This window comes from Ostrea edulis, chromosome 9 (genome assembly GCF_947568905.1).
Source record: "Ostrea edulis chromosome 9, xbOstEdul1.1, whole genome shotgun sequence".
Classification (NCBI taxonomy): domain Eukaryota; kingdom Metazoa; phylum Mollusca; class Bivalvia; order Ostreida; family Ostreidae; genus Ostrea; species Ostrea edulis.
This window is the reverse complement of record NC_079172.1, coordinates 53,870,920-53,897,040: the sequence shown is the minus strand read 5'-3', so window position 1 is coordinate 53,897,040 and position 26,121 is coordinate 53,870,920. Positions and strand designations below refer to the sequence as shown.

At 34.1% G+C, this 26,121-nt stretch overlaps 1 protein-coding gene across 1 annotated transcript in view; it reads right to left on the bottom strand.

The window, feature by feature from the left end:
• The window catches only part of LOC125659577 (fibrillin-2-like), a 50,410-nt gene extending 29,529 nt beyond the window's left edge, over positions 1-20,881 (bottom strand). The window contains exons 1-20 of the mRNA XM_056149631.1: positions 20,845-20,881; positions 20,429-20,574; positions 16,619-16,991; positions 12,679-12,714; positions 12,467-12,579; positions 12,203-12,261; positions 12,044-12,088; positions 8,047-8,222; positions 7,841-7,951; positions 7,606-7,719; positions 7,046-7,159; positions 6,420-6,533; positions 4,335-4,448; positions 3,606-3,719; positions 2,308-2,421; positions 2,116-2,229; positions 1,749-1,862; positions 972-1,085; positions 539-652; positions 187-300 (exon numbers count right to left, since the gene is read on the bottom strand). Coding sequence (XP_056005606.1) covers positions 187-300; positions 539-652; positions 972-1,085; positions 1,749-1,862; positions 2,116-2,229; positions 2,308-2,421; positions 3,606-3,719; positions 4,335-4,448; positions 6,420-6,533; positions 7,046-7,159; positions 7,606-7,719; positions 7,841-7,951; positions 8,047-8,222; positions 12,044-12,088; positions 12,203-12,261; positions 12,467-12,579; positions 12,679-12,714; positions 16,619-16,991; positions 20,429-20,574; positions 20,845-20,881 — 2,350 coding nt within the window. The remainder of the gene's footprint in view (positions 1-186; positions 301-538; positions 653-971; positions 1,086-1,748; positions 1,863-2,115; positions 2,230-2,307; positions 2,422-3,605; positions 3,720-4,334; positions 4,449-6,419; positions 6,534-7,045; positions 7,160-7,605; positions 7,720-7,840; positions 7,952-8,046; positions 8,223-12,043; positions 12,089-12,202; positions 12,262-12,466; positions 12,580-12,678; positions 12,715-16,618; positions 16,992-20,428; positions 20,575-20,844) is intronic.
• Positions 20,882-26,121: the final 5,240 nt, after the last annotated feature.

Sequence of the window (26,121 nt, the reverse complement as noted above, 5' to 3'; positions counted from 1 at the left end):
TACTACGAAAAAACTAGATGAAATAAATAACTTCATTTGGCGCAACACTGTTTTCTCAGAAACCGACCATTGCTATTGCTAAGAAAAATATGATTTCAAAAATTACACTTCCGTATAACTTATATCACAGGGGGAAAAAAATCATGAAAATGGTTAAATGTTACAGAAAGGTATATATTTTATAACCTTGAGAGCAGTCTGTTCCCCCGAAGCCGACTGGACAAGTGCAAACAAAAGACCCTATCACGTTATTACAGACGCCTCCGTTCTTACACGGGTTTTGCTGACATTCATTCACGTCTACAAGGTAATGTAAAATATCAACAATTGCTGACTTTCTAGAGTTCAACACAGAATACATATGTAAATCTTTAACACAATGCATGCAGATAACCGTAATAAACTACACAGCAATGGAAAATGTGAAAGGTGTTTACTATTTACTGATATTCAGATCATGTTAAATGTCATTGATATTTCGATTGAATTGACATTATCAGATCTCACTAGGCTTAATATAAGATTGTGACACCATTACCATATTGGCACTGGGTACCCGTCCATCCTGGCGTACATTCGCACGTGTCCTTTCCGGCGGACTCCTGGCATACACCTCCATTATAGCAGGTGATGGAGGAACACGTGGAAAGTTCTAGATATAATCAAAATGTACAAAGCTAAAATATCGCTGATTAGATTAACAACTTTAAGACAAATATTTTCAACATGTATTACAGGGTCTGTCGAGTGATTTTTTTTATTGCTTCTTTACACTCATGGATCCCATTAATATCATCAAGCACAAGAGATGTTTTTACTATTAGGAAATAGTAGGTTACCATCTTTTATGCAATAGTGTATACTGCCGTCTGAAACTTAAAGCTTCCTGCCATTAAGGCGGTTAAACTTGTATGAATTTTTAGAGCAAAATGCTACACGATGTCTGAGATGATTTCAATACATGTACTAACCATTTTCACAATGTTTCCCAGAAAATCCGTCCAAACACGTGCAAGAATAAGACCCAGCTGTATTAAGACACGTTCCGTTGTGATAACAAGGAGAAGATACACATTCGTTGATATCTAACAGATAACAGATAATGATTTGATCAGGGGCAAGCATACATTTGAATTATGGTCTTGCATCATAGACTGAAAAACCAAAAGCTATAGAATTCAAAATGAAAGTGTTAATAAATATATTATGTAAAGTGAAAGAAGAAATTTAGATAAGGCAATCATTTCGAGAACAGGCTGTAGAACATTATTTAGTGAATCAGATCATGCCTATCTGAAGATGAATATCATTAGTTTTATTATATGATATATTCCAAGTACAAATGGAATGTACAAGCTTAATGAAAATTCCGATTTTCCCCATCTTTAGCGAAAAGTTAACTCATTAGAATCATATGTTGCTTCAGAAAATATAGAGCACACACTTGCTTACCTATCAAACGTACAAACTCTGTACAACAGTACCAGCTGCAACTTTGGTATCAAAATGTTACGTAGGCAAACATGTCTTCAAAAGCATATGTAAATTTAGAAAAATGTAAACTATTTTCTTCTGAAACCCCAAATTTGCCCAAATCTTTGACATTCCCGTGGTTTAAATATTTCTAATAAAGCCTCTTGAAACAAGGTTTACTAGGTTTTACGATTTGAAGTCTCTTCTGAAATCAAAGCAAAAAATGAGGGCCAAATGAGACCTTTCTCCTACATGTACGCGTTGAAAAAACATACCATAGTCACAGTTTTGTCCCGTGAGTCCGTCGGGACAAACACAACGGTAAGAGCCCATATCGTTGATACACACTGCTTTGTTTGAACATGGTGTCCGTAAACACTCGTTGACATCTAAAATTAAAATACTATTTATTACTCCAATTTTGTCATTGATTTTTTTTTTATAATTTCTCTGATGTAATGCCACACATATCATATAATATGCCATGGTGTATGATGATCAATTTATAATCAATTAATTTACAATTTACGATTATCGTTCCATTTCCCATTTTACTCTACATGACCAACAAATACAATAAGACTATTTGCATTATTGACTTTGATGATTGATTTTATATACAATGAGTATGGTGCTACTTACCAAATTGACAATGCGGTCCTATCCACCCCGATGGACAATCACAGAAATATGTACCATTTAGATTACGACATAGACCGCCATGCTGGCAGGGGAATTGTAGACATTCGTCAACATCTGCACATCAAATTTATTTGATTACTTAAGTAAATAAGTAAGCCAATGAAGAAATAGATGTCTTATTGATTCACTTACCTATGTGGCAGTTTTGACCCATCCATCCATCGCCACAGCGGCAGCGATAAAAACCATTTGTATTTTCACAAAATCCACCATTTTGACAAGGGTTTGATTGGCATTCGTTTTTATCTACAATTCCAATTACGAATTAAAGAAAACAATTTTGACTATTCATAAAGGACAGTAAAATTCATTTATCTTCTTGGGATCAAATGTTCATAACTTCAGAAAAATTGAAGAATTGGTTTCGTAGATCAAAAGTTGACGTTTTTTTTTATGTTAGTTTACTTTCTTGTGTTTGTGGTGGACTTCAGTTTGTGGTCAATATCATGAAAACAACGAAAATTAAAGCCTACAACAAATATCAACAAAACAAAACATATATTCATCAAATTCGAGTTAGACTGATTTCACTGCCGTTTAGTAATATCAATTCATTTTCATGTGTTCATGAATGGTTTTAATTCTTGGGTATGTCTACATGAAATACCATAAAAACAACGAAAAGTAGACCATACAAAATTATGATAGAATAAAATCATAATGTCATTGAAAATTTGACATTACGATACATACATGTACATATGTATTTGTGTTGAAGTGAATTTGCTCATTTTCATCTATTCGTAATGATTTAAATCCCTGGCTGTCTATTACAGACAAAGATCGCGAATTAAATCCCAATCAATAGAACTGACGCGAAGGTAGATATTATTAAATCTTTGAAATTGACATTTCCTGTGTATTGTTTAATTTAATAATGTGTTATTCAACTGTACAAAGAAATTTCATCAAATACAAAATCGGTGCCTATTTTGAGTGTCATTCCTGATCACTTTGTGTTTTGCGCTGTGATATCACGTGTTTCCATGTTATAAGTACTTGCCGATTAGAAATAAAGTTTTAGCCATCTTTCTTTGAGCAAGTGAAGATAACGAACAATGCTCAATTCATAAATCCTATAAAATACAAAATTAAGTAAACACGGATCCCTAGCCATACCGGAGGTAGGATTAGGTGCCTAGGAGGAGTAAGCACCCCCTGTTGACCGGTCACACCTATCTCATGATCAGGTAAATGGGATAAACCGTAGTCAATATCAGTAAATAACAGCACAACTATTGATATGAAACGCGTTATACAGCATTTAACCCAGTGATAGCTTGTATTTGCAAATTAAATCATTATGACGACCAACGAGACTGTTGAAACCATCAATTAAAAAATTAATCATACGCAGAACATACACTCGCATCTCTCTATCTTGTCAGCATAATGTGAAAAATTCTAAATAAATATAAAATATATTTTACCATATTCACAGTTTTGGCCATTCCACCCGTCTGGGCATGCGCAGTTGTACGATCCGTTGGTATTGCGACAAATTCCACCCCGCTGACATGGATAATTGATACACTCGTCAACATCTAGAGAAAACAGTATTGCGTTTTCAAACACCAACCTTTGCTTTTGGCATTATTTACACATTTACACGCCCATTTGTCTTTTATATATAAATAATGGCATATCTTATGAAGCATATATATATATATATATATATATATATATATATATAAACTTTGTTTACTGTTTATTTTAATATCTTATACCGGACACTGATTTTTTAAAACAACAATTTGGATATATATATATATATATATATATATATATATATATATATATAATCCAAATAGAAAGAGTTGATACCACACAGTCAAAATAATTCAATAAAAAAGCAAGAAAATATACAGTTCCAAAATATATTTAAATCACTAGCGCTTTCTGGATTTTAGCATCTTATTAATTTGTATTCACCTGAGGATGGATGTTAAAATCCAGAAAGCGCTAGTGATTTAAATATATTTTGGAACTGTATATTTTCCTGCTTTTTTTATTGAATTATATATATATATATACATATATTCATGTATTGATGAAGAATGACAGCCTTGTATTCCAAATCTAAGTACTTCATCATTCTCTAAATCACGATTGATGCTTCTCTCTTGAACAGATCGGGATCAATAAAATTGAACTCTTACCAGTATTGCAGTGTTTACCAATCCACCCCAAGTCACAGGAACACAGGTAGGATCCTTGTGTGTTCTGACAGGTCCCTCCGTTATGACATGGGACCAGGTTACATTCATCAATGTCTTAAGCAAGAAAACAGAATTCTTTTTAACAATAATTGTATTACACATGCAAGGTGAAGATAACGAACAGTGATCAATCTTATAACTCCTACAAGCAATACAAATAGATAGTTGGGCAAACACGGACCCCTGGACACACCTGAGGTGGGATCAGGTGCCTAGGAGGAGTAAGCATCCCCTGTCGACCGGTCACACCCGCCGTGAGCCCTATATCCTGATCAGGTAAACGGAGTTATCCGCAGTCAAAATCAGTGTGCCAAGAACGGCTTAACAATCGGTATGAAACAGCATATTATCTAGACAGCATTTGACCCAATGATAGGTTGTATTGACGAACTATATCGTTATAACGACCATAGAATTTGCGAAATGCTTACTCCAATCGAGACTGTTGAAACCCCTGTACCATCAACTTGTTTGTCAGTAGCTTACCTCGATTTAAAAACTGACTATACGCAGAACAAGTTCTTGTATATCGAATCAGTTGAGATATATAAACACCATATGCAGGTGATAATGGAATATTGCTACATAAATATGGGAAGTTGACGATGGAGAAGCTGAAATCATCCCGTTTGTCATACAGTTGAGTTGTCAGTTTGCCGTTAATGTCTACTTTCAATAAAATATCTAAGTATAAAGCAGAAGTGGACGACTCTGTGGTGTCCTTTATTTCGAGCTTACAGGGATATATCAAATCGACATATGAATGAAAATTATTATTGTTAATAGACAAAACGTCCTCGATATATCGAAATGTCGAATTGAAGGCCACAGCGAGAGATTTTTTCTTCTCACGTAGAAGTTTTTAAATAAATTCTGCTTCATATGAATATAGAAACAGGTCAGCACACAAAGGAGCATAATTCGTGCCCATGGGAATTCCAACAGACTGTTGGAAGACCTGATCACCAAAGACCACGAAGATATTGTCAATAAGGAACTCTAGCATATTTTTTATTTCAACTTCAGAGTACTTGTGCGTGGAATCAGAGTGGTGTTTAACAAAGTAAGTTTTTGAATGACTGATCACTAGATATGAATATTTCCGTTTTCCATTTTTGTTGAAGAAGCAACTGTCTATGATATCAAACAGTCTAGTCTTTAATTTATCGTGAGGAATGGTCGTGTATAGTGTTGAAAAGGCATCAGTTTAAATGTTATTAATTTGGGAAAAATTCTGCGATTTCAAGTTTACTTAAAGTTCTTTAGAATTTCTTAGAATCCACATTTGATTAACACCACTTCTTGCATATGTAGTCGCACAGTAAGTTTGAAGTTTCTCCTTCACAGCTGTTAATATTTTCATGAGGAGCAAAGATAGGGGCTTGGTAGAGCACTTACTGGATCCAGCAATGTATCTTTGTAAGGGTTTTTATGTAGTTTAGGAATCCAGTATAGGTACGGTAACTCATATTCATTCGACCCATTGACTTGGATATTAAATGTGTCTAAAACTGAAGCATGGTTTTGAAGAATTTCATCTTTTGAAAGGGCAGTTGGAGTATAAGTACGATGATCAAAAGTGGAATTGATGCCAAATTCGTTGAAAATACAGTTGTAATAATGAGCCTTACAAAGACAATATTGTTACTAGCTTTGTCAGCTGGAACCAAAACACATTCCTCATGTAACCTATCTATTTCGCTTATCACTTCTGGTTTACTAAACACAGAAGAATAGATGGTTCGTACTTTTGTTTTCATATGTCGAATGCGGGATTTTAATATTCCTCTTATGCTTTTAACCCATTCTGACAATGTATCAAGTTCTTCTTTTTCATATTTAGACCATCGTCTGGCATAATCTTCGACAGAATTCATAATAGAGATGAAGTTCTGTCGCCAAACTTTGGACCTTGGCTGAATTTCATAAGAATAATACATGTTAGGAAAACTTTAAAAAATAAGGATGGAATATGCTTGCTAAAGCTCCTATATTCTGTTAATTTGATAATTGTTGTACAATCACCTTCATGGCAGTTTTTTCCTGTCCAGCTGGGAGGACACGTGCAGTTATAAAAACCAATGTCATTGATACAAGTACCGCCGTGCTGACAGGGAGTCTTCGCACAGTCATCTATATCTGAATAATGCGATATAATGTTTGTAAACACAGACACTGTCATTTGAGAACAAATTGGTTTTTCCCCTATCTATATAACATAAATTATTCATTCACTTTTTGTATCAGAATAAACTTTATAAACATATACACTTATCATATTAGTTAGATTGCTCTTTGATTTCTAGAGAAAAGAGTTTCAGAGTTAGTCATCCTCATCATGAAGAGTGAATGAGTAACCTATGAATGAGATGTTACTAGCACACAGATGCAAACACAGAAAACTGTAAAGATTATCATAAATTATATTCTCAACAGTACAAACACGATATGAACCGCATTATGAAGAAAAGTTGAAAAGATATCCAAAACTGAATCTTACATTGAAACCATAAATTGATTCTCAGATGCAAGGTTGTAATAAAGATGTAACTCACAGAAAAGGATTACAATGCAGTATGTAATCTACAGAAACTACTGGTATAATATATACCTTTGAAATAAACATTCTAGGATATTTGTGTTCTACTTGCCTACGTCACAATACAATCCTTCCCAGGACGGTGGACAGGTACAATAAAAGGAACCATTCGTATTGACACAAGTTCCACCATTTTTACACGGCACTTCCATGCATTCGTCTATGTCTGCAAAATTCACATGTTTCTTTTCCACTGTACATATCAAAGTCATTTTAAAGGAGATACAATTACTAGCAATATTTCCTTATGCATGTAATAAAAAGATAAATGTTTTGGTCTATTTGTACATGCCAAATATGACCTACTTTTTCACCAGTCATAATAAAGGTGCAAATTTTGCAATGTGGCAATTTGTCATTATACATTGTCTGTACATTTTACATGTAGGTAACTTTTACTTATATTTGAGTCCTAGTTTGTGTTTCCTTTACTGTCATTTATTGTATATGTAATACATTTTATTCTATAAAGGGTGCTATTGTTTTTTATTTAGTACAGACATACAGGTATAAAAATGATAAAAATGGACAATTAAAGTAATGATAGTTACATGAATAGTAATTCAAAGTATCTAAAAACTATCAGGGATTTGCAAAGGTCTTTTAATTTACCAATTTCGCACTGACGCCCATTCCAGCCTCTTTTACATATACACGAATCTTCTCCGAGTTTTTCATGACAGACTCCGTTGTTTCCACAAGGAAACTGGATACAGGTATTGACGTCTGTGATCGATAACAAGAATAACCATTCACAGAAATTAATATGAACGAATCCGAAAAATTACGTACATTGTACAAAGGTTTAGCAATTTGTGACTTGTAAGTAATTTTAAATTCAACAAACCAAATTCACATCGACTTCCGGTCCATCCAGTTGGGCATGCACAGGCTATATCGCCATCGTCTGTCGTCTGACAAAGTCCACTGTTTTGGCAAGGTGAGGGTATACAAGCATCTAATCAATTTTAAGGAAGAAATGAATATTAGTAAACTAAATGGAGTTGTTCAAGAAAAAATGATTCACAGAATATTTTCATTCAAATGGCGTACCATTTTGACCTCTTCCCTTAATATCCACGATGAAATTCTTAATCAATACAACCTCGAATCCATCAAAGAACAGTTTTTTGGCTTTGGTATCCAATATCCTTAGAATATCTTCTCCTCTCATTGACTCCACGAAAGTAAGATCGACTACCACCTCCAGCGAGGAATGGCCAGACTGACTGCAAGGAATTGAAGAAAGAGATTGAGGGAGGGAGCCATCCAACATCCGACAAAAATGTAGAATTCATTTTTCATTATCTCAGAGTTTAACGAGAACTGACGATTGATTCGAGCTGTGTTTCGCTGAGAATAATGCAATATACAATGTAACAATCTCTAAATGATGTAATATTACAATCATGACACTACAGCATGACGTCACAGTACATTTTTTGTTGATGTAATAATCCATACATGTCTGTTGTTCTACGTCTCATTCGATAATTATTTTTCACTCGTGTAGAGACGTTACCTGTGGTGGCATATTTCTGCCCCCTGTATGCAAGTTATTTTTCTATAATTTATGTCTATGTGACAATTCGGAAATTCCTACTCCGCCTTTGGGTATTCTAAATGTTATAGTTTCCCCGCTAGATGGCGTTTTTGTAAGTAGTATATAAGCGGGAGATTTCGGGCGATAAGCAGTTGATGCAGTGACGGCAGAGAGTGAAGACGTGGAATTAGAAAGGTAATTTATTTTATAAATTGCAATTGTTTTTAACATTATACAACGCCTTAGACGTGACTGCACAAGTCTTTCCTGGCTTTGTATGAATATTAGATAATTGCAATACCGCACTGAAAGAGCCGAGCTGTAAGAGTCGGAGTCGAGAAGAGCCAGAAAGAGCCGAGCTGTAAGAGCCGGAGTCACGAAGAGCCAGAAAGAGCCGAGCTGTAAGAGCCGGAGCCACGAAGAACCAGTAAGAGCCGGAGCCACGAAGAGCCAGAGTCGGAAAGAGCGACGAGAGCCGAGCTGTATGAGCCGAGCTCAGAGAGATAGAACCAGCTGCATCAGAAATCCTGTACATACTTAATTCAAGACAAATAGTCAAGTTTTTCCTTTACCAATCATTATATGTATATATTGAAATAAAATATTAGTACCTCAGAAAGTTAACTGAGGGTGCCCATCCGCTTCTTACTGTTTATATATATATTTTTGGGGTTGCACGCTACATCTACATGCAAGATTAATATGTCAACATGCGGGATAATTATGTCAACATGCAACAACTATACTGACATGCAAGAAAAATGTAATCAGATAAGAATTTGTAAAATTCTCCAAAATTATCAATTATCGCCCAAATGTGACTTCAAACATGATAGATGCAGCTTAATCATGTCGACATGCAATTTATTTATGTCGACATGCAACTTATTTATGTTAGCATGCAACCTATTTATGTTGACATACAACTTATTTATGTCAACATGCAACTTATTTATGTTGACATATGAGATAAATATGCATGTCCAGATATCTATCTTGCATGTCGACATAAATAAGTTGCCTGCCGACATATTTATTTCGCATGTTGACATAAATAAGTTGAATGTCAACATGAATAAGTTGCATCTAGCATGATGGAAGTCACATGTCGGCAATTTTTGATAATTTTTGAAAATTTTCCAAATTCTTATCTGATTATATTTTTCTTGCAGGTTGACACACATGTATTTATGCTGCATGTTAACAAAATTATCTTGCATGTTGAGATAATTTATAGAAAAATAACTTGCAAATAGGAGGCAGAAATATGCCACCATAGTTACCAGCTTTAGATAAGATGCCACACATTCTCACCTATGCATGGCGCTTACTTTCATTCTTTATTGTGCCAACGCCTAGTGACACGGAACCTCCGTTTTAAAGTCATATCCGGAAAAAAAACCTCGACTTTCACTTTATATGCCGGGCGACTGGCGAAGGAAGAATCACCTATGCTAAACACCTTAAATTTGAAACGGCGTCGCTGGATACGAGAATCAAATTTTGACAATAACATCATTTCTACTTACGATATAGACCAAATTAGCCTTATTTAGATCACTGAAATCTGATTGATTTCTCCGACAGTGTTTGATTGGATTAAATGAAAGGACCACGAATACTTGAACTATAGAGTAATTTTTGAGAGATATTGTGACTGTGATATGAACACCTTACTGTGTGATTGATGTGAGAACGTTACTTACTGTGTGATTGATGTGTTACTTACTGTGTGATTGATGTGTTACTTACTGTGTGATTGATGTGTTACTTACTGTGTGATTGATGTATTACTTACTGTGTGATTGATGTGTTACTTACTGTGTGATTGATGTTACATACAGTGTGATTGATGTGTTACTTACTGTGTGATTGATGTGTTACTTACTGTGTGATTGATGTGTTACTTACTGTGTGATTGATGTATTACTTACTGTGTGATTGATGTGTTACTTACTGTGTGATTGATGTTACATACAGTGTGATTGATGTGTTACTTACTGTGTGATTGATGTGTTACTTACTGTGTGATTGATGTGTTACTTACTGTGTGATTGATGTTACATACAGTGTGATTGATGTGTTACTTACTGTGTGATTGATGTGTTACTTACTGTGTGATTGATGTGTTACTTACTGTGTGATTGATGTTACATACAGTGTGATTGATGTGTTACTTACTGTGTGATTGATGTGATAACATAACTTACTGTATGATTGATGTGTTACTTACTGTGTGATTGATGTGTTACTTACTGTGTGATTGATGTGTTACTTACTGTTTGATGTGTTACTTACTGTGTGATTGATGTTACTTACTGTGTGATTGATGTGTTACTTACTGTGTGATTGATGTGATAACATAACTTACTGTATGATTGATGTGTTACTTACTGTGTGATTGATGTGTTACTTACTGTGTGATTGATGTGTTACTTACTGTGTGATTGATGCGTTACTTACTGTGTGATTGATGTGATAACATAACTTACTGTATGATTGATGTGTTACTTACTGTGTGATTGATGTGTTACTTACTGTGTGATTGATGTGTTACTTACTGTGTGATTGATGTGTTACTTACTGTGTGATTGATGTGTTACTTACTGTTTGATGTGTTACTTACTGTGTGATTGATGTGTTACGTACTGTGTGATTGATGTGTTACTTACTGTGTGATTGATGTTACTTACTGTGTGATTGATGTTACTTACTGTGTGATTGATGTGTTACTTACTGTGTGATTGATGTGTTATCGTTACTTACTGTGTGATTGATGTGTTACTTACTGTTTGATGTGTTACTTACTGTGTGATTGATGTTTTACTTACTGTGTGATTGATGTGTTACTTACTGTGTGATTGATGTGTTACTTACTGTGTGATTGATGTCTGTGTGATTGATGTGTTACTTACTGTGTGATTGATGTGTTACTTACTGTGTGATTGATGCGTTACTTACTGTGTGATTGATGTGTTACTTACTGTGTGATTGATGTGTTACTTACTGATTGATGTTTTACTTACTGTGTGATTGATGTGTTACTTACTGTGTGATTGATGTGTTATTTACTGTGTGATTGATGTTACTTACTGTGTGATTGATGTGTTACTTACTGTGTGATTGATGTGTTACTTACTGTTTGATGTGTTACTTACTGTGTGATTGATGTTTTACTTACTGTGTGATTGATGTGTTACTTACTGTGTGATTGATGTGTTACTTACTGTGTGATTGATGTGTTACTTACTGTGTGATTGATGTGTTACTTACTGTGTGATTGATGTGTTACTTACTGTGTGATTGATGCGTTACTTACTGTGTGATTGATGTGATAACATAACTTACTGTATGATTGATGTGTTACTTACTGTGTGATTGATGTGTTACTTACTGTGTGATTGATGTGTTACTTACTGTGTGATTGATGTCTGTGTGATTGATGTGTTACTTACTGTGTGATTGATGTGTTACTTACTGTGTGATTGATGTGATAACATTACTTACTGTGTGATTGATTTGCATTTACATTCTACTGATCTGGAAACATTTCTGAAAAATGAAAGATGAAATTATAAAAATGGTTTTCCACTAGTAGAACACTATAAGTATATGTACTGCAAGCTTCACTTACTTAAATTCAACAACCTTAATTTCGTCATTTACCTTATTTCATTGACGTTACACATGACAAAGCCCTTTTCGTGTTGAAAATAAAATTTCATCTGAAAGAAAACACCGGATAATCATTATTAGCAGTAGCAATATTTTTGTCATTATCATTATTATTGTTATAAGCATATGTCTAATAAAAAAGTAGAGACAAATTAGGTTCGAAAATAGAAAATAAATGTTTTTATGAAAGGCGATGTGTAATATTTATATGATAAAGAGTAAAGTCATCGCAACCAATAGTAGGAAGTAGAATACCTCTTCACAGAGTGGTTCTGATATTCGACGAAAATCACCGGAAGTGATATCACCCATTTCTGATGTGTATGTTTCATTTAAAATTGGTAGCTTAAGCTTCACTATAACAGATTCTGTAAAACAGACACATGATTAAAAAAAATCCAAATTCTAAAGCGTTTGTAACTTATTCCATTGCTTTTAATTCACTAATATGAAAGTTGCTTATTTACCTTTCTGGGCTTCTTGTAAGGTTTCGCCAGTTCCCTCTGAAAACGAGAGAGATTGTGTTTCAAGAAAAATGGATACATTTTCAACTTTTCAATCTATAACAACTTCTAATTTCAACTAGTAAAGACCATTAAAGTCATGGAGCAATTGTTTATACGTGTTTCAAGAATATTTCATTTTTTTTAAAAATGAAAGTTTTCTTCCTCAAAATAACTCTGAATTGCACGAACATAATGACAATTAGCTTAAGGAACCCACATATCATCAATAGGGTCCATGTCATATACCTATCTTTTCTTATGACGTCATACTTTTTTAGCTTCTTTGTAAAGGCACATATGATAATATTCCTCATTATTCCCAAAGTATTGAAATTGTATGAAAAAAAAAAGCAAGCAATGGATTCTCACCAATGTTTCACATGCCTTCTATCCATTTCCCTTTCTAATCAAGTTCTTTAAAAGCATTCAGGGCTGCTCAATATCCGTCATGTATATGCTTACTTTTGAACAAAGTTACAACTTTGCAAAGCTCAGATTATTATTATTATGTTTATTCAGATAAAGGCACGTTAGACAAAGAATAACAAATGACATGACATAATATCACATAAAATAACACTTTCTATAAATAATATCACATTTTGCATTTACAATCACAGATTGGACTTAAAATTGTCCCAGCACTAGGCTCACTTAAAAAAACCAAAATTAAATACTACTAATATATAGATACATTTCGTATCGTAAACTGGCCCAATGGGTGAAATGTCAGGCACACTTGATTAGATTGAACAATTAGATAGTCAAAGCCAACCTGACCAGATATGTCAATATATTGCAAATCATCAAGTCCGAATTTTGTCACTCGTGAATCTACTTCATTTATGAAACATATTTATTCGTTCGATAACAAACGATGTTTACATTTGGTCTAGCTTTATTGCAACACTCGTTAAAGAAAACGTAAAAAATTCATAATTTATAGGTTATTGACTGAATATCGTGATAAATGTCCGCCTCGTATCATTGCGCGGTAAAGCAGGCCGTGCTTCCAAAGTCCACTTCGAAACAACGTTCGAGGGCAAGCATTTTCCATGATATTCAGTCAGCAAACTTCCTATTTTATAATTTTCAATTTCCAGGAACAATAGCTCATTCTTTTACATTTTTGGTAGCAGACGTTGTGTTTTTTAAATAGATGTGAGGTCACACTCGTCGAGTTGTGTACATGTAAGCAGATGTGAGGTCACACTCGTCGAGTTGTGTAAGCAGATGTGAGGTCACACTCGTCCAGTTGTGTAAACAGATGTGACGTCACGATTGAGGTAAAGTAGTATCGGAGTATTAACATTGCGGGTTTTTAAGGCTCAGTAAAAACCCCACCTCTATAGAATCTAGGAGATGTGTCAAAATATGTAGTAACACATATTTAATTCTGATGACAACAATTCATAGTTCTACATTATGAAAGTGCAAAAATTCAACTAGCTTTATAAAGAAAAAGATATATATATATATATATGAAAAGGCGAAGATAACGAACAGTGATCAATCTCATAACTCCTGTAATGTAAAACTTATACGGTACCAATTTTGATGCACCAGATGCGCAGTTCGACAAATAATGTCTCTTCAGTAATGCTCAACCGAAATGTTTGAAATCCGAAATAACTATGAAGTTTTAGAGCTAAATATAGCCAAAAACAGCGTGCCAAAAAAGTGGAGCCAAATTCGTCCAAGGATAAGAGCTATGCATGAGGGAGATAATCCTAAGGAATACAAAATTAAGATTTGGGAAACACAAACTTCTGGATATATCAGAGGTGGGATCAGGTGCCTAGGAGGAGTAAGCATCACCTGTCGACCGGTCACACCCGCCGTGCACCATATATCTTGATCAGATGAACGGAGTAATCCGTATTCAAAATCAGTGTGCAAAGAACGGTCTAACAATTGACATGAAATACATCAGACAGCATTTGAACCAATGACAATTGGGGGGGGGGGGGGCAAACTATATCGTTATAACGACCATAGAATGTGCGAAATGCTGACTTTAAACGATATATACATGTATGTATATATGGAAAGCTATTCCGGTTCTTGCTCCTAGCGCAATTTTATCATTTCATGCTATATCATTTCGGTCGTGGGACACAGAATGGGCACAAGCATTGTCATTCTAAGTATGCCAAGCAAAGTTAAAGGCCAAAGACTATTTCTACAAATCATTGCCCTGTGAACATAAAATTGTTGAAATTACGTGATATAAGATACAGGTCTTGAGCATTGACATGCGAAAGATTTTAAAGTAGCGTATGAAAGAAGAGCATAGTTAATTCCCAGAGGCATTCATTGATCTTCGACTTTACCCCTATTCGTATAATCCCATTTCAAGATAATGACTTACTTCTGGGTCCTTGGCAATGATATGATACCTTTATAGAAATCACGCCAGGCAATTACACGGAAATATAAGTCACTACCCAACTAAGATTTCAACACTTGATTAAGGTATGAATTTGACCCTTTTGACAAGACCATGATAGTCAAATAAGCCTTGGGTAATATGATATTAGTTTAGTTGGACTCCATTGCAAGCATAGGTGGTAGTCTAGTAGACTCCAAGATATGGTGCCCATATTACATTTTTGTGACTTTGATGACATTATTTTGGTTTAAGTAACCTATCGAGTAGGATCAACATCATATGAAACATTCAGATAATTCTAGCAGAGTTATAGTTCGTACATGATTTGTAACTTACACTAATCGTGAAAGAGAAACCAACAGCTGTAATGAAATCAATATCTCCACCCCGTTGGAATAGATCAAAAATATTAATAAAATTGATGGATGCTCCCCGAAATGCATTTTAAACCAATGAACTACTAATTGATGGATGCTCCCCGAAATGCATTTTAAACCAATGAACTACTAATTGATGGATGCTCCCCGAAATGCATTTTAAACCAATGAACTACTAATTGATGGATGCTCCCCGAAATGCATTTTAAACCAATGAACTACTTCATATGACGAATGACTTGCACAATGATCAATAACTGTTGAGATATTGTTGAAACGAAGGTTTCTTTTTCAAATATAAGGTATATATTGATTGTTGAGTGACATTGACCTTTAAAAATGGCCTTGAGTGACCTTTGTCTAAGAGTCATTACCCTATCATTTATTTGTGTGATATATGATCAATACCTGTTCACAAACTGTTGAAATAAGGCACATTTTCCGTATAAGGTAAATATTTTTAGTTACCTTGACCTTACCAAAATTGACCTTGAGGAGATCTTGGTCCAAACGATCAATAATTGTTGGGATATTGTTGATATGAAGTATTTTTTCATCTATAAGTTATACGTTCTGAATTACCTTGACCTTACAAAATGACCTTGAGTGACCTTTGTCTGAAAGCCATATGTTTATTACTTATTTGTGTGATATATGATCAATTCCTTTTCAAAAACTTGTTGATATAGATAACTTTTTACTTTAAGGTATATATGTTCTGTGCGACTTGACCTTGGTCCAAAAGTCCCTGTCTCAAGGAATATTTGTAATCAATTATGATAAATTTCTGATGAAAGGTTTAGGAGATGGGAACTTTAATATAAAAAAAACTTGTTGAAATAAGGAACTTTTATATGTTCTGAGTGACCTTAACCTTTCCAAAATGACATTAAAAGACCTTTGTTCAGAAGTTCTTGTCTCATGGAACATTTGTGATAAATTATATAAATTTCTGATGGAAGGTTTAGGGGGTATGGGCTCGGACGGACGGACATGACGGCGACTACATGCTCCCTGAAAATTTTCTGAGAATATAAAAAATTACGGAGGAAAACCGAAGCAACCGATTGAACCAATGAATCCATGATAACGAACTTTAGAAGGTGGATATGACTAGAGAAAATTTACTCACCGTTTAGAAGTAGGAAATACACTAGTAGTCCGATCCCAAACCCGATAATTAAAGCCAGTAATAACAAAAGAATGACTGTACAGATTCGTCGACGCCTTCTCCGACTTATTTCTTTCTGTGTCGTTTTGTCCAGCGCGTTTATTGAACTCGGAGGGGAGTTTTTGTTCGAAATAATTCCCACATCATCAGCATAATGCACTTTGTGCGACTGCCCACTCTGGAGACTGTCCGTTTTATGCCCGTTCACCATATACTTTTGTCCAACGTTCAAGTATTCTGAATTTCTGGATTTATCAGCGATGTGATGCCGGGAAATATTATTGTACACAGTCACATTACCAAATCTGTCGTCGTCGAAGTGAAAGACTCCATGCTGAAATGGAAGAAAACACGTAAAGGGGCATTAGCTTTGAAAGTGATAGCAACCGTTTTTTCTCAAAATCTCTCAATGGCATAGAAATATATATTACTGACTAATAAAAACATTTATTTTGTACAAAAACAAGAGAAGCCTAATAAAACTACGTTATATAACCTCTTTTAGCGTAAAGAAATATATGAGGAAGAATCATTGTCTTGCAAGACAATAATTATCTAATCACCAAAATCACATATTCATGTGCCTATTTTGAGGCTGAAGAGTGTTTAAAATAATTAAATATTGTGTTATTACTGAAATATATAATACAGAGCAATTTTCACCGAATTCAACTTTTGATGACGAATTTACAGGTAATGCCCCTTTAAGATCCATAAAAAAGAAGGGAGAGCAGGTCATATTCAAAATGATTGTGGTATAAAGTAGCTTCCCTTACCTCAACCATAAAACACAGTACCAGTATAGATGAAATATTTGAGTTTTTAGATAGACACGACGTGAATAAGCCAAATACCACGATCTCGGAATCAATTTTCGTTTAGATTTTGCACGGAGTATTTCCTGTACCGTCAAAGAAGGTTTTGTAGAATGAAAGGGGAAATGAAAAAAGTGAAGATAATGAACAATGACCAATCTCTTAAATCTAATAAAGAATACAAAATTAAGAGCAGAACAAACACGGACCCCTGAAAACGCCAGAGGTGGAACCAGGTACATGTACCTCAGAATAGTAAGCACCCCTGTTGACCGGTCACACCCGCCATGAACCCTATATCATGATCGGCTTCTGCAAGATGATTTCGACTAAAAGCAGTCAAGTAATGGAATAAGTTATGTTATACTTTCCATTCAACATTGTTTCAACGTTGTCTTAGCAATAAAGACGGTAACTATGAATTTTGAGAAAATAAGATAAAATTCATACTGTAAATTCGTTTTTCCCTACCCACATTTCAAACCTCTTTTTTCAATGAACGGCATCCAATAAATCCTGGCTTAATAGAACTTTCTAAACCCCTTTTTGCATTACCCGGACATACCCATCGCTAATGTTAACAGAAAATGTTGTGAATTTGTATTCACTGTAAATTTTTTAACGACTTTGTGAAGATCAGGATTTCTGGGAAACTTAGCAATGTTTCCGCAAATGAGGTGACGCTGTAGACATTATGACATATGTGATACAGTTTGCATGCATGCTATCAAATATACAGTCAAGAAGAAGAAACTCAGATAGGTGAAATATTTGGTAGAATTTTGACTTAAGGTAGAATTTTGACTTAAGGAATTTTTTTTTATTGAGTTATCTTTATCTGAACTCATGGCTATTATTCTTATAGGGGCATTACATGTATCTGTAATTTTGTCATCAAAAATTGAATTCAATGACAATTTCTCTATATTATATATTTCAGTAATAACACCAGTTAATTATTTCAAACACTTTTTAACTTCATAACAGGCACATGAGTATGTGATTTTGGTGATTAAGAAATTGTTGTCTTGCAAGACAATAATTCTTCCTTTTATATTTCTTTACACTAAAAGCGGTTATCTAACGTAGTTTTATTAGGCTTCTCTTATTTTTGTACAAAATAAATGTTTTTATTAGTCAGTAATATAAATTCCTAATTCCTATGCTATTGAAAAGTTCTGAGAGAACACAAATGGTTGTTTTATGGGGCGTTAACAAGATAGCCTATTCTTGAAACGTATTATGTAATGCTTAATTTTGTAGCCTACCTTGTGACGGTGGCATTGTAAGGTTGCATGCAGATACATGTATGTCGAAGTCCTTTACTATGAAAAATATGAAATATGTCTAGTCCCTTTACTATGGAAACGTGCCATTGATATTTTTACTTTCTGCAGCACCCATTTTTGAATGTTTATATGTCACTCCTATTGAGAGGTATATTGTGAGATGATGATGCTTTACTTTTGTACTTTTATATTGGGTGCTACTTCAGGGATTGGATTTTTCTATATATGTGCTTGTATATACGTTATTCCTTTTTGATTGTCAGTTATCTATTTAATAAATGACAATTTTGACCTTTTATACGAGTTTGGTTTATTTCGGGGCAGGCTGACATTAAAATTGTTGCTATCATTTTCACAGAATGCCGAAATGAATTTCTTTCTTTTTTCCATGACGCAATTCATTTGAATTGATGACGCAATTCGTTTTGGGTTCTTTTTATTGATAAAGATAAGCCCGTGATCCAGTAAATGTATCATATAAAACAGCAAAACAATCCTTTTCATCTTGGTTTTAGTATTGTCCTCAGTAATTCACCTTCTAGGATCTTGATAGAAGCATTTCCTACATACCGATATAACAATATTTCCTGACTGCCTGCAGGGGTTGATCAGCAGACGACAATTTAAATGCCGTATTTTCTTAATATTCTAAATTTCTACTACGCCTTATTTTGATAGCGTGATGGAAATTTAATGTGTCAAGAAGATCCCCAAAGGAATATTTTATTGAACACAAATGGACTCGCCATTAATCTGATATACCTATTCAATCAGATAACCTGTCCATAATACAGTGGTTGTAACTGTCATTTAAGCAGTGATTGGTGACACTCTCATGTCCTTCTTTCACTCATCTAATACCTTTACTCTTTTTCATACCTTTTGTCTCTGCAGGGTCTACCCTAAGCACTACATGTACATTGTACATTCTTAAGTCTAAGTTTGTCTTAACAAAATGTTCCGCCGTAATATCTGAACACATGATAATCCCGTCGAGTAGAAAATGAAGTAATTATCAGATTTGTCTATTTGACGTATGACTCTGGTAATTTTTCACGCCTATTGAGATATCACGAGCGGTAGGTTAAGTACCGTAAGTTTAGACCTATGCAAGGTTGTCAGGGACGTAGCAGTGAAGGCTTTCATCATGTCAATTTAGTAAATATACCCTAAATTTCAGCAAGGGCATTCTTGATTTACTTTTGTTACATTGTATTTACCCTGTAAATTTCACATCAGCTTTCACTTATTTTTAGACCTATGAATTACAGTGTTTTAGATATCCAGTTTCCTGTTCATGAAGTGAACATTCCTTTCTTTTGGAATCAGTGTTTTCTTCAGTCTCTTCCTCAAGGAACAAAACTAACATTTGTACTGTCGTTTTTCGTCAAGGACTAAACGTTTACCAAATATTTGGTCGTGCCTTTCCTCCGAGATCAGATACTATCAATATGCACTCAGACCTTCACTCCAAGGTAAACTTCTATCGACCAATTCTTTCAACTATGTAATACCCTTTCTTTTCCCCAGCTGGAGCAGAAACATGCTTATTCATGCTCCATTCAAATGAACAATTACAAGTACATAATTATTCTCTATCCTCATTTTCTTTTTAATTTCTTTATCATCAATACAAACTCGATTTCTGGCTTTCGTTATGAACTCACTGAATCCTCCTCGGGAGCCCCCTCGCTGGAGGAGCGGTCTGCTTCCTCTCCACTAGATTGTCGAATTATCACCTGCTCCTCCGCCATTCTGCTGATCCAATCTGGCTCACCATCCATACTCAGACCGTCTTTCTTCTCTTTATCATCTGCAATTATCAAAAGACGTTCAGCAATGATTGAATTCCATCTTAAGCTCATTGAAATTTGTAACAAAGGTAAGTCTATAGACAGGTGATTCATTTTGGCGGTAAGGAGGATGACTGAAATAATGTCGTCTGATATTGTTTGATATGCGGCCTTTGAAGGCTACATTTCAGATTTTAGGAAAATTCTCAATCTTTTCTGGACAATAAATCGCCCGGAAGTGAAACAGAAGAAACTTGAACAACCAGTTGTTGATGAGAGGACTAACTTACTCCATGGTACCGTGATGTACTTCGATTTCCGTTCCATTCAGCAACATGGGGGCACTTCTGAAAGCGAGAAGTTTAAGCAAGCTCTGAATGTGACTGAATCTGAAAGTCATTTCATAACATATTTTTCTTTAAGGTTTTTTTAAAAAAAAAAAAAAAGTCTACACGAAACAATGAATCCACTGTTGTCTGAAATATTTTCCATACTTCTCAAGGCGGAGAAACGAATATGAATATATGATAAACGAATATTTAAAAAGAAAATAGAAATGGGAGAAAGGTGATGATAAATTTTGACTCATAAGAATACGTTAATGACATATGTATAGTGTATATTTAAATGAATATGTGCATAATATATAAATATATAAAACACAGAAAAGTTCGTCTTATCTTATTTGAATACCCTATTCCACCCCTACTCACGACCTGCGGAACCAAATCTACGAGCGCTAAACCGCTCGACTATCTAACTTGGTTTCGATGACGATGGAATTATCGCCACGCTGTCACAAGCTACATGGTCATCGAGAATGGAAATGGGATACAATTATTTAACGTACGTTCCTGTGCTTTATATTACAATATTTCTTCTCTTAGGGCAGTTATGTTTATTCAAAGAGTTATATATATATATATATATATATATATATATAGTGATTATTTAGTGATATATATATATATATATATTATATATATATATATATATTATATATATATATAAAAGCACAAAAAACCCAATATATATAGGTAAAAAATAAAAAAAGATACACGAAGACGTCTAGTAAAGCTTTAGCGCTTTCATTTCAAATCTTCAGAAGCTTCTGAAGATTTGAAATGAAAGCGCTAAAGCTTTACTAAACGTCTTCGTGCATCTTTTTTATTTTTTACCTATACTTTTACCGATCATTGCGAAAAGTAATTATATATATATATATATATATATATATATATATATATATACACCAACAAAGAGACGCATCTTTAACATACACTTATTTCTGATCTAATTTGAAAATTAGTATCTCTTCCATATCAACACTTAAAATAACACTTTTTGCAGTACTGGTTAATTGAGAATGATCCCCAAATCTATAGGGTCCGGCGGTTAATTAGATTCAAATCCACTCACTAGGTAGGAATGACAAGTTGCAACTGAAATTCCGATCTCCAATTATTTTAACTGACTAGAAGGCGGAAATCACGATAGACAAATAACTGTTATGGTTTTATAAGGTAGCATGCTCGTATTATGAAATAGTGAGCCTGAAAATGACAAGTTTGGAACTTCTTTAACGTGGAGACATAAAATTCTTAAATACTGACAGGAGAAATCGATGCATTGTCGCTGGTTCTGCCTGTATTCTTATTTTGTATTTAAAAAAATTCAATCTTGATATGAAACAAACAGACAGAGTCAATGTCGAAGATTTGTATTCTACGACCTGAGGCAATCACTAGACGCTTCTTCACAAAATGGAGGCAAGTTTCCTGATGTCGTGACAAACATAAATATGTATTCCTGAAGTTAGTGATGGGGAAAAAGTTAAACTTTCAATTGCAGAAAAAAAATTATCGTTGACATCATTCGAATTTTTTTTCAACAATATAAAATATATGAATAGGAAACAAAGTATATATATATATATATATATATATATATATATATATATAATGATTTTACGAATGCAGTTGTAATCCGTCATGCCGATAGTTGACCAAAGACAAAATGAAAATGAACTGTCGTTCATAATTTCAAAACTCAGGGGTTGATCCAGGAATTTTAAGAAAAAAGGGGTGGGGTCTACCATTAATTTTGCTTTTCATAGGGAGTGGGGTTCCCCTCAAAATGCGTGATTTTTACCATATAATTAGCAAACTTTTTTGACGAAAGCCGGGGGGGGGAGTGGGGGGAAGGTGTGTGTGTATATATATATATATGTGTGTGTGTGTGTGTGTGTGTGTGTGTGTGTGTGTGTGTGTGTGTGTGACCCCCGGAACTCCCTTCTTGATTCGTCACTGGAATGACAAACAGAAAAACTTCTATATTGTAAACAGTGGTCCCATTTATTGGACATCGTCAGGTAGTGTACAACTTTATTTAGGTAAAATATGTTAAATTATAAGTCGCAAACTTTCCAGAACAGTCCCGAACCATTCAATATCTGACATATTGGACAATTTTCGACGTATTACTTACACTTTCATGATCTGTGTCTTAAAAAAAAACATGTTCAACCAAAATAAAAAAACTTTTTGTGTATATTCATATTAGTAACTGTTAATAAATTATTATAAAAAGCTAGTCGTAACAGTTATTTCTAAAATCACGGAAAAATTAAGAAAATCGAAAATATCAAATGAATATCGGATTTAAAAATTTATCGATGTGTCAGATCGGTGGTCTCGGGAGGGGGGGGGGGGTGTCCTTCGTTGAATAAAATGTATATAAGTAATATAATTATAAATCTTCATAAAATGATAAATATGGGCCTAATCAAAACTATTATAAGTATAACTACCACTGAACACCGACATAATTTTATGCTGATCATGTTCTAAACTAATCGCAACTTCTCGGATTGCAGGAAAGGTCCGAGAAGTTGATAGGTTGTAGACCTGAGCCTCACTTCGTTCTAGAAATTTCCATGAGGCTGATTCAAGACTAAAATCACGGATTGAAGAAACGAACAGGCATATTTCATTTCTTCAACAATTATCAAAAGTTATTTCTTCTGTAAGATCAAAATCAAGCTCGATAAACAACGGATTTACTTCATATCGTGTTATCATTAAGTTGTCATTTTAGAAAAAAGAAAACAGGCTGAGAACCGCCAAGTATATCCGCCACTCTACTCTCATTTTTGCTATTTCCTGATAGTTTAGCGAAATCGAAAATAGGTTTTTAATTAATTTTACGACATTTACTAATCAGGTAAGATTCTATTACAGCTTACGGACTTCACCCCACATATGGAACAATATTAAAGGTGCAAGGCTGAAGCAGTAAATCTTGAGCGAGCGTTTCGGAGTTTATTCGCAAAATCTATATATATAGTGTTGTTTCAGATAACATAATAATATATTGAACCTCTTTCAATATAAACCAATCATTTCAAGTTAACAATCATAAACAGGGAGAAAATACATCATTCCGAACAAGCGGTATACTGACAGACAGAAAAACTATATTCTACAGTTCCTTAACATTTGATTTTACAAATAACCGTATTTGGATTGTTATAGTTTAAATTATACAACATACATTGTGATTATACAACATACATTGTGATTATGCAACATACATTGTGATTATGCAACATACATTGTGATTATACAACATACATTGTGATTATGCAACATACATTGTGATTATGCAACATACATTGTGATTATACAACATACATTGTGATTATACAACATACATTGTGATTATGCAACATACATTGTGATTATGCAACATACATTGTGATTATGCAACATACATTGTGATTATGCAACATACATTGTGATTATACAACATACATTGTGATTATGCAACATACATTGTGATTATGCAACATACATTGTGATTATGCAACATACATTGTGATTATACAACATACATTGTGATTATACAACATACATTGTGATTATACAACATACATTGTGATTATACAAATATTTTGCTACAGTGGCAGATCCAGGATCCCCGAAAGGGGGGGGGGGGTTTACATGTGAAAGTCAAGATTTAGCCAAAATACTCCGCCATTTTGAGTGCTATATATGCCAATAATGCCTTGTAAATTTGCGACAAAAAGAAAGGGGCTCTAAATCTCCTTTAGGTAATAGCGAATTTTCTTTTCCGTAAATTTAATCCCAACCAATATCGTGCTCTTACGTAAAAGTCCAAAAATACGAAAAACCAGGAACATATGTCAACTACATGTAGTTTCGTTTGAAGTAAAAATTTTGACGACTAGCAAATTATCAATTAGACTGCCATAAAGTGACTGGTAATATCGTTAAGAATGTCATAGAAAGACTATTAACAACAGGTCGAAAGCTGTGTTTGACTGGCCAAATCAGTCCCGTGTCGTCAGGTCGCCATAAAGATGTCACTCAAGCCTGCGATAGGGAGAACACAAAGGGGAGACAAACCTGCGAACACATGATGGACCTGGGAACAGCGTGAAAAATGTCAATGTCTTAGCAATATGCCAGAGGCAAAAGATTTAATTCCAGAAAATTCCGGAAGAATTCAGGAAGTTTGGGAGGCATGTTTACGGCGTTTCCAAATTCAAAAGATTTTTAAAATAATCTTTCGAAATTTTTATTTTGTTTTTATACTTTGTGCTAGTCGAATTTGACAGAAATTGTAATTATTGCAGCAACGGGCTTTATTAATTTCTATATGATAAACCCATTTATTCATGTTAAATTGAATTTGGCGCCCATATAAAAAAATCTGAATATCAAATACTAGTATACTTTTTCTTAGAGATGTCGTTTATATGGGTTTCTTGAAAATGTGTATCGATATTGAGGAAGGAAACCTCAGGTTTTGTTTTTTAAGATGGGTGGTGTTATTTGTTTTCCTGGGTACATGTAATAAAATTATTCGCTGCAAATCCCCCCCCCTCAAGCTTCAAAGAAGTTTGATTACATAAACCGTGTCTCCTGTTTCATGAAATCAAGTCTGCCTGCATGTATGTGCCTAGACAAATTTCTGTAAAATGTCTAAATGTACTGTTCTTAAACTCTTCTACCTTTTCTTAATTTAAGAAATGATTAACGATATTCCTTTGAAATTATCATGATATAATTAAGCCATATATATATGTTCAACACAATCAACTAAAAATCATTATATGTCACAATCTGCCAATGGAAAACACGTCGAGCAGCAAAGTGAAAATATGTTTTATTTTTTCGCAAAATTGTCAAAAGTAACAAGTGATAACTTAAAAATATCAAAATTAAAAACTATCTCAAGTAAAGTGATTAAAAGGAATTGTGAATTTTCGTAATTTGAGAAAATGTTAAATTCATGGAAATTGTAACTTTACGGCATCATTATCCATAAGATAAAAGAATGAATTTACTCACAATATCAAATCAATGAATAATAATATAGAAATTTTTCAGATGATAGAAAAGTATTCAACTCACCGCACGGAAAATTCTTCGCCGATACACAAGCGAAAGGGAAAAAAAGTTGGAAAGGTCTAAAATTCCGTATCTTGCAGTATGATCGAAGCCTCGGGCCAATCTAATTGTTTCTTGTCGCTCATGTCCAGG